General features: G+C 40.0%; 1 protein-coding gene across 3 annotated transcripts in view; it reads right to left on the bottom strand.

Annotated features, from left to right (window-relative positions):
• Positions 1-594: 594 nt before the first annotated feature.
• Positions 595-10,385, bottom strand: part of col8a2 (collagen, type VIII, alpha 2) — a 53,007-nt gene continuing 43,216 nt past the window's right edge. For all 3 annotated transcript variants that reach the window (XM_085396288.1, XM_085396289.1, XM_085396290.1), the window contains one exon: positions 595-5,675. In XM_085396288.1, the coding sequence (XP_085252414.1) occupies positions 3,772-5,675 (1,904 nt within the window). In that variant the 3' untranslated portion in view covers positions 595-3,771. The remainder of the gene's footprint in view (positions 5,676-10,385) is intronic.

Raw genomic sequence — 10,385 nt, 5'->3', positions numbered from 1 at the left:
ATGGGCTGTTTTTTAAAAATAGATTTTATTCTTATCTAAGCACATTTTGGATTGGCTACAAGAACCGTTTTGTTTCGAAAAGTACAGACTGTTGAATCGCCTCCAGTCACGCATCAGAGTTAGTTTAGTTGTTTTAATTAAAAGCCAGCTCATTCATATGTTTGTTTATCCACATTTAATGTAGTTATCTATCCATCCATTTATACTCTTCTGCTTACGTGATAACCCATATATTCAACATGCAAAATATTTATGCAAAGATATGTGTTGCTTCCATCTACATCCAGCGAGCTGACCTGAAAAGGAAAAGTCTACCTGTTCCTCTTTTCAGTCCTAAACTTACTATGCAATCACCCATCTCTCTGAGGCCTGAAACGCTGTTTATAATTGTATATCTCCCTCTAGTGTCAGTTCTTTTACGTGCAACAGATTGCTCCGCACACGAGCTACTGAATTTTTACTAAGTGTTACTGATTTTTTTTAAGATGTAGTAGTAGCCTCTGTATTCCAGTTAATATATATTTTCTTTGTTACATAACCATACAACAGAAAGTCAATGAAGTTTCACGCCAGCATCCAAGGCATTTTTTTCTTTGTTTTTATTGACGTGGTATCAATACAATCAAGTACTGTAGATTTTGTATAAGCAGACAAACATTTTCAATCAAAAAGGAGTGCATTTTATACCCAAATTCTATTGCATAGTGCACACAATAGCCTTGTAAGACAAAAAAAAACTATACGTTGATACATTGTACATTACACAAATAGAAAATAATACAAATAATCCTTCACAAACAACTCTAGAATGCTAACTACAAGTTGTAAATGCTCTTAACTCATCGATGCTGTTAAATACCATTTATATGTCCCAGGCTTCGGTGGTCAGTTTTGGCATCCCTATTAAATTATCATAAATGTATAAATACATCTTCATTAATTTCATGTGCAAATGGGAATGGCCGTTTGTATACTGAAACTAAAACAAACATATATCCCTTAAGAACCGAAGCAAGGCTTTTGTGATTTTTTTTCTTTTTTTTCCTAATAAAGAAAAACAAAACATTTGCGGTACATGGATCTCAGTGACACTTGTTAAATGATTTGCACACAGAGCAAACTCAGCAAGCAAGTGACATTGTCTAAGAAAATATGAGGACAGAGCGTAACAGCCGCATGTAACTCTCATCACCGTTTCACCGTGTGTCGAAAAAGAGGAGGTGATTCAAAAAAAATAAAAGGCAACATACAGTACATAACGAGACTGCTTTGTAGACTCACATAGCAACAATGATACATAGCAGTTGTCGATGTGTTCATGTTATGAGACAGAAAGGGCTAAGAGTAAGTGCATTACATAGAAATAGAAATACTGATTAAGCCTTATCCTCACACTAATTTTCCAAAGCGACGTGAAGAGTTACTGTTTATGCACTGTGACCCACCATAAAACAGTCAAACATTATACATTCATTCTAATGGGAAGGCTAAATGTTTGGCACCATGCTCGTGTACATTGACATTCTTCCATCATGATGTAAGGTAGTCATAATTCAGTGTTTACGAGCGTCAGGGCGGCACAAGTTAGATAGAAGCACCAACCTTTGTTTTGTTTTGCCTAGATTTTATTATCTTTTGTGATTCGTAACTACAACTGGTGAATAAACATTTTGTACATTTCATAGTATGTCTTTTTTTATGTCTTTTTAAAAAAAAAAATTGCTGGTTCGTGACTTGGCACAAAGTAGTTATTGCACGCCTTTACACCTTTCATCTTTAGAGTGTTGTAAAGTAAATCTTCTACAAGATTCTCTTTAAAACAAAAAACACAACTCAAAATCTTCTGGTGGAACATTGATGGGACTGTAAGCCGTTCCTACAGTTTTGTAACTTAATTTTAGTTTATTATTATCCTCGCTAACGTTTTCGGGACCTGAACGCCAAGGGAACATTGTGACAAATCCGCACACACAAACGCACGCAGTGACACAGTGACGGGCTGAAGGGTATACCTACTAAGCATACAAGTGCACGCATGCACAGAGTGGATCTTTAATACTTCATCCAACAGAAATGAATAAACACACCTCTGACCTACCACCTCTCCCAGAAATCTGGCGTGGTTTTGTTAAAATGTTACACAACCTGCATTTCACAATCTTCAGGCCCCAGTCAGACCCTTTCACTTATTTATGGACTAAAGGCAAATTGATTCTCATTTCCAGCCGTGCACTTTGACATTATCCGGTTCTGAAACATCCTGGCCACAGATGTTACACTAAGCTCAGCAGTTAAGCAATTTTTGACACATTTGATTTAGAAATAACTAGAAAATCCTGTCATTCAGAGCTACAAATGATTAAAAATTGCTCTTATTTGCCTGACATCTATCACAAACAACACAGAAACTGGCAGTGAAGGACGTAATTGAATTGTTGTTGTTGTTTACTTATCCTTTTGCCTCCTTGTTTTCTCAGCAGACTCAGGTTTTCAAAATCTTTGTGGATTTTGCATCATGTTGTTAAAGGATTATATTTTTTTTCTAATGTGGCAGTGCAGACGGTTCCCTTGGAATCAGGGAAAGGGTTTTTAATGACATTAGAAATCAGTGATGTGATGGTTAGAATGTGTGAACAGGATGCCTGGGATAGTGATGAAACCAGATCAACAGAAGGAAAACAGAAGGAAACAGGCCATTGAATCAGCAGTATGTGTGTCCTTACTGTCCATTTGTCCATAGACACTATCTATTTTCTGGCCTGTGAACACTGACTGTGTACATTTTTAACAATGTCCTAAAGAATGATGGTGGGGGGTGATGCAGGGGTCTTGCTTGGTGGTGCTGATCTATTTAAAGGGCAATTTAATGGTGTCTACCTCGTTAAATGTGAGGTCATGTTTATTTGTAGAATTAATTGTTCTGAACTGCATGTAAACTAAATTACAAGAAAGAGGAAGACCTATTATTTGAAATTTGTAGGTTACTAAATGCATAGTGAAGCAGAGAAACTCCCTGAACAGGTGCATATGTTCACTATCATTAAATATATCTCACCCTAAAACCAACTGTTGCTGAGTTCAATCACAACTTTTTTTTATGTAGCAACAATTTAAAATCCTAAAAATTTCAGTAAAACTTAATAGTAACACACCACACCAAATACTTCGTTTTGGTATTGTAATGTATGCCTATATTTATTGTGTTGTATTTTGGCTTTTCAATATAATTCTAGCAATTCATGATTTAAATAACACACCAGGGCAACATGACTGCAGCGATGACCTCCCCCTCCCCCCATCAGAGTTTGGTGATGTCGTCCTTGTGTCAGAGCATGTGGGCAGGTTGTGCAGTCACACGGGAAGGTTTCTAGCACATTAAAAAGTAAGGCACTAAATAGTCTGAATCCAATAAACAACAACAACAACAATGATGACATGGACCAAATAATAACAATAAAATTATGACAATATAATAATTAAAATAAGCTAAAAGCTTAAAAAAACACAAACATAAAACACAATTAAAACACACATTTGAAGGACACTGAAATAAAGAACACAGTATGAAATTCCTTCCCCTGCCTTTAAAAACTCACTTCATTCACAAAGTTTTTGTTTTGCTTGTGCTGTTGAGGGCGAGACAGATAAAGACTATGGCAATAATATTGAGTATTTTATGGGTTTTGTGTTTCTATAATGGCTGCAGGTATTTTAGGTTAAGGGCTGCACTGAGGTGCCAATCTAGCAACATCTTTTAAGGAAAAGATAGGGTTATGTGGGACAGAGCAAGAATCCTGAGAAGGAAGAATGGATGTACTCTGTAGAATATAGGCCATTTGCCTGATCTGAAGGCATCTGGACCCATACCTGGTCACCCTCCTTCAGCTCTAAGACTGCACTACCAGATGCCTGGTCCATGTAGCCTTTCTTGTATTCATCATATGTGTAAGTGGCTGGTACATTGTTCTTATACAATGCTACCCACAGGCTAGTTCCCTTTACATGCATGTGGTATGCAAAGTAGTATATACCAGATAAAGGAGCAGTGAATATGCCAGTAGAAGAGCTGTAGGCATTTTGCCCATTGTAGAGGGTCCTGTCAAATTTGATTGGCATGCCTGAAGGAGGGAATGGTGTGGTAAGGACAGCTGTGAAGGCTGGTGCCACAGAGGCGGACAATGGAACTTGACTATATGCAGGGCCTTTTCTGTCATCTGGAATTTCTCCCCCATCTAACTTTGAACTCTCTGGCCCTGCAACAACTGTATGGCCATTTCCTGGAGGGCCAGGGGGTCCTGGAGGGCCAGGAGGCCCAGGTATGCCATTAAGTCCAGGGGAGCCTTGTTTCCCTGGAGGACCCTGGGGACCTATAGGACCTTTCTCACCCAACTTGCCCAGCCCTGGAGGCCCTGGAAGTCCTTGTTCACCCTTTAGGCCAGGGGGACCCTGTGGACCCATGGGACCCATGGGCCCCTGAAGACCAGGAATGCCCGACTGGCCCCTGGGGCCTGGAATTCCCATAAACCCTGACTCCCCTTTAGGCCCCGGGGCACCTGTTATACCAGGATTCCCAGGGGGGCCAATATGCCCAGCCTCACCTTTAGGTCCAGGTTTTCCGATAGGACCATTGGGCCCAGGGATGCCCTTTTCCCCAGGCATACCAGGTTTTCCAGAGTGTCCATTGGGGCCTTGGTCACCTCGAAGGCCAGGCAGTCCAGGAGGACCCCGGGGCCCGAGCTCTCCCTTCTGTCCTGGTATTCCATGTTTTCCTGGCAATCCCATTGGACCTTGAAGTCCTGATGGTCCTGGTTGTCCATCAAGTCCTGGCTTCCCAACTAGTCCAGTTGGTCCTTGTTCTCCTTTATCCCCCGGGAGACCTGGAAATCCACCATGTCCCTTTTCTCCTTTTAGTCCATTTGGACCAGGTTTTCCATAGCCATTAGTTCCAGGCATTCCAGGAGTACCCCTGGCCCCAGATTCACCTTTTGGACCTTGTGGACCTGGTGCTCCAGGAAGTCCATCTAGCCCAGGCTTCCCCAACCCAACTGGCCCTGGCAAACCTTGTAGTCCCGGGGGCCCTGCCTCTCCTGGGAGTCCTTGATCACCTGGGAGTCCATTATCACCTTTAGGACCAGGTACTCCAGGCAAACCTTTTAGTCCTGGTGTGCCAATACCTGAAGGACCAGGTGGTCCAATACTCCCTTTTGGGCCAGGAGAACCCCTTAGACCTGGAAGCCCTGGATTCCCATTTCCATTCTCGCCCTTAGGCCCACGATCACCTGGTGGGCCAGCTATACCCTTTATTCCTGGCTCGCCATGGACCCCAGGGGGGCCTCTCATACCTGGAAGCCCAGGTTTCCCATTCAAGGACAGTCCAGCTGGGCCAGGAAGCCCAGGATGCCCGGGAGGACCACGGAGACCTGGTTCACCACGAGGGCCTACCTCACCATTAACCCCAGGCATCCCCTTTGGCCCAATCTTTCCTGGGAGTCCCGGAAGTCCAGGCTTACCAATTCCCGTAAAGCCTGAAGGTCCCTGAGGACCTGGTGGGCCTTGGGAACCAGGCTTTCCCAGTCCAGGTTTCCCTGGAACGCCTGGTTGTCCAGGGGGACCTCTTGGTCCTGGTTTCCCTTGGGGGCCGGGTTCCCCCTTCACTTCCATCATGGGTGGCATATCTAGAAAAAATATGTACAGGTTGTTAGGACTACTGTTACAGGTATTATTATTATCATCATCATCATCATCATCATCATCATCATTATTATTAAGTACTTTAAGTAAGTATTTTTTTAAATTGCTGATGTCCGAGAGAAAAGATGTCATCTCAATCCACACTACTATGGTGACTGGATTTTAATAACTATCTGTAATACAATTAGTTGAATTCTTTGAGAAGAATAGATAAGATTCTCTAGACTACTTTATACTACTTTGTACTTAGCTGTTATGGAAACTGACAGACTATCCATCTTTTCAATCAACAAGTGTCTGTGAGTTTATCATTAAAGAACTGTTTGAATCAAAAGATATTTTTTATTGAAGAAATTTTTCATTTGTAAAAATACTGGGTAATTTTTTAAATAAGAGTTTAACTAGTACTACAAAGAGAAGGCATAAAACCAGGCTGGTTGTGTTCTTCTGTTGTGAAATCAAAGAATTAATTATCTACATACAAGAAACACTGAAAATTCGAGAAATACACAAAATATATTACATGATTATTATCTAAGAAATTAATACTTTGCATACTTCAGTATGAGTTTAGAGACTGAAAAGTCATATCTTAATCAGTGGCATAATTCATTTCCATTTCATTTTCTTTTACTTTATCAGTGCTGTGAGTGGCTGAATATTACCCAGTCTGAAGGTACTCTATTAGACTAAATTCTGGAAAGGTCACCAGTCCATCACTTGTTATGTAATCACAAGTGACAAACACTTGTCACTGAGTTACCTTTGATGTTGTCCTAACTGACTCAGTTGGAGTTCCTGTTAAGGTTATTGGAGTTTACTTTTGATTTTGAACCATAGAGGAAAACAGCATTAAAAGTGTGCCACAGGTTGTAAACTCTGTCATTAATCTTTCCTATAACAGTGGAGTGCAACACAGCCAGGCTTAAACAGGAAAAAAAAAACAAATAACACAGTTACTTAGCAACACAGTTCCTGTCTATTGCACTCCAAGTCTGATTAAATGGTGAATGTTAGCTAATAACAAGGAGATCTTTGTCAAATAGAACTGAGGTTGATTGCAAAATGTCTATTACTTGATGAGCTTGCCCTATCTGATCCATTCAGTCCTTTAGTCATATGAATTGTTATTCTTAAACCTTGGTTTAAGGTTGATGTGGTTTCCTGTTTGCTGCATCCTGTTCATCCCTAGAATGTCACCCTTGCCAGGCCTTTGAACACTTTCCAGAAATAGTTCATGGCATTCCTAATGGAACCATGGACCAATATTGCCCCCTACAGACAGCTGAAATTTTCAAGCAGTTTGCTATTGAGCACACCAGAAAGATCATTGCTAGTGTTTGCAAATGACTTAGCACAATTGCTGTTTTACTGCAAGGGATAGCATAATGTGTGAGGTCTGTGAAAATATGAGGCCAAAGAAAAAGGACTGACAGGCTGCATAGTGATCCACAGAGCTGTTTTCTTCCTGCACATAGCAGGATAATATTTTCTTTTTTGCTATTGTTATGCTACATATTTTGTTCTGTATAGTGTTGTGTATATTAAGGTTTTTTTGTTTGTTTGTTTGTTTTTACTGTAGTTTAGTGTATTGTGTGACCATAGGAGGAAATGGTTTGGTACAGTAAGAATTTGCTGTGACAGCTTGCATGAAAAGACTTTTAGGAAATTAGAAGATGAGGATTTCAGCATTTCAGAATCTGACAAAGTGTGTAAACATTTTGACCACTATAATTTACATAGTGGCTAAAACTTACTTACTGACAGCTCCCTAATTTTGACACATAATTTAATGTTTGGGATGAGATGCAGCTGTTTGTGGGTTGTTTTGCTACATGTATGAGCTGTTATGTGAAATGAAAAAAAAAAAAGAAATTTCAAAAATGTTAAGACAAATATGCCAAAATAATTCAGAAGAACTGCACCGTACCAGACTATTATTTTCTGGGGTAACTGACTTCTGTTGTGTATCGAAGTGAATGCTATACTACGCTGATATAAACAGCACAAGAGGCTTTACATGCTGCTTTGTAATGCAAAAGAGCACTTACATTTGCATGTACTTTTAGAGAGCGATTTTATTTTTCCTGCAGTGGTCACACAACAAAGTAAAGAGAAAAAAAACACAGACAATTTATAGAGCAGTGCACAGAACAGAACTAGTCCACAGTGCCACAGCTTCTCAGTAACCTCACACAGGGGCTTATCCCTCCATATGTCTTATCTATGGGCATCCTCTTTCCTCTGTAAAATGTTTACCTGAGTACCTGGTCCTTCATGTTGACACATTTTCATAACTCTGATGTGCTCAAGTCACTTCTCACTAATCAACTGTGGGATCGCAGAGTTAAAAAAAAACAACTAAATTTATTACACAGCATCAGATGACTCACAGAAATAATTCTGGAGAATAAAGCTGTTCAACTGAGACACAACCTACTTCAAAAAGTGTTAAACAGCCAAAACCTGTTCACACTGTAGGGAGCTGTGCTGAGAATGCTAAATGCTCTCACTGTTTCTCTTTCATTTCATTCATTCAAGACTTTCTCTAATTATTTTTTGCTAACTTCAACTGTTGTTTGTTTGAGAAGTGAGCCAACAAAACTGAGAAAAGCTATAAAATCTAAAACAAAGTAGTAAAAGCATGCTATGCACTGTGCACACTGTAGTATTGTACATTTATGAATGTTTACATTTAAATAAATGCAGTCCCTCTGATAGGATGGGGAGCACAAGCAGTCAGAAGATTAGGTTGTTAGGAAAAACTTGAACATATAACATTTTACAGCACCGTTAATATAGCACACACAGAAGAAAAATTAGGTGCCTCAAACCAGAGATAATGATATGGCATTATTTTTTGAGATATTAAGCCAACCCAAAAAGTCAGGCTGTCTTAGCCGACTGTGGAAAAGAGGCAGTCAGCTGCTCCATTAGAGGACTGAATAATTTCATTAGTAATGCAGTGTGGACACATTACCACACAGTGGCAGCAAGCTCATATTCAATGTACCACATATATCAGAAATCCAACTTCTGCCACATTCTTTTCAATTCTATTTATACAAAGCATGCCTTTAGCTGAGATACACTCCTTGTATAGGTCTTTGATTTTTTTTGTCTGCCATGACTGGGACAGTTGTCATCTTATTAGCCTGTCTGTCAGACCAAGTGCAAAAACGTGGTTCTGGTGACACCTACTGAAAGGTGAATTCCAGCAAAGACCAATGACATATTCCAATTTGATGCTCTATTATGCCCTATATCTTTTAATTATGGTGCCACTGGCCTTGCGAATGGTGTAGTTCGAGTTAGATTAGAACTGATTTAATCTTTTCTAGATTTTTTTTTTTACATTCTCTCCTGGGGGATATGTAATAAATGGTGATATCCAGTTGGTAAGACGAGCGATTTTAGCACACAATGTGCAATCAGAGCTTCATGTGATTTGGTGCTTTAGACATAAGGCTACATTTTATGGAGGTAGTTCATAACCCCAGTTTCAAAAACGGGTGGGATGCTGTGTAAAATGTAAAATGTGTGTTTTATAAAACACTGAATGCAATCATATGCAAATCTCAAAACCCCATATTTTATTTAAATTTAAAAAAAAACTTTTAGAAAACATCAAATGTATAAACCGAGAAAATGTACCATCTTAAGAAAATACTAAGGTCATATTTTGAATTTGATGTCAGGTAAACGTTTCATAAATGTTGGGACAGCGCAGTGTTTCTCATTGTATAGCATCCTCTCTTCTTTAAACAACCGTCTATAAATGAGTTAGAACTGAGGAGACCAACCGCTGGACTTTTGGGAAAGGAATGTTGTCCCATTCTTGCCTGATAGAGGATTCTAGCTGTTTAACAGTCCTGGGTTTTTGTTGTGTTTTTTGTTAAGGTGGTCTGGACAGAAGGCAGGCCAGTTTAGAATCCGCACTCTTCTACTACAAAGCTGCGCTGTTGTAACAGATGCAGTATGCAGTTCAACATTGTCTTTCTCAAATATTCAAGGCCTTCCCTGAAAAAGACGTCATCAAGACGGGCGCATACTGTGTGTTTCTCTAAAACCTGTATTTTACTTTCAGCATCGAGCATCGTGCAAGCTGCTAGTTCCATAGGTGTTAATGCACCCCCATACCAACAGAGATGCAGGCCATTAAACTGATCACTGATAACAAGCAGGATAGTCCCTCTCCTCTTTAGTGCAGAGGATGCATGTTTTCTAAAAACACAATTTTTCTGATTTGTTTTAACAAAAAACAGTTTCCCACTTTGCCTCAGTCCCTTTTAAATGAGCTTTGGTCCAGAGAAGTCGGCAGCATTTCTGGACCATGTTGAGTTCTTTGCACGATGAGCATTAATCTGAGTTTTTCTGATACACCGGCTACATAGGGGATGACAATGTTGTTGTGTCAAAAACTGGTTCACCCGAAAGACAAAACTCCAAAACACAGACTTAACAATGTGGTGTATGCTGTACAGTGCAGCGAGGAATGTCCAGACCTCTACATTGGAGAGACCAAACAGCCACTTCACAAGCGCATGACACAACACAGAAGAGCCACCTCCACAGGACAAGACTCAGCTGTCCATCTGCATCTTAAGGATAAAGGACACTCTTTCGAGGATGCCAATGTTCACATTTTGGACAGAGAGGACAGATGGTTTGAAAGAGGAGTGAAAGAAGCCATT

Source organism: Rhamphochromis longiceps, linkage group LG22 (assembly GCF_057381845.1).
Source record: "Rhamphochromis longiceps isolate RC_006_pf linkage group LG22, R_longiceps_female_GT1.1, whole genome shotgun sequence".
Lineage (NCBI taxonomy): Eukaryota > Metazoa > Chordata > Actinopteri > Cichliformes > Cichlidae > Rhamphochromis > Rhamphochromis longiceps.
This window is presented reverse-complemented; position numbering and strand designations above follow the sequence as displayed.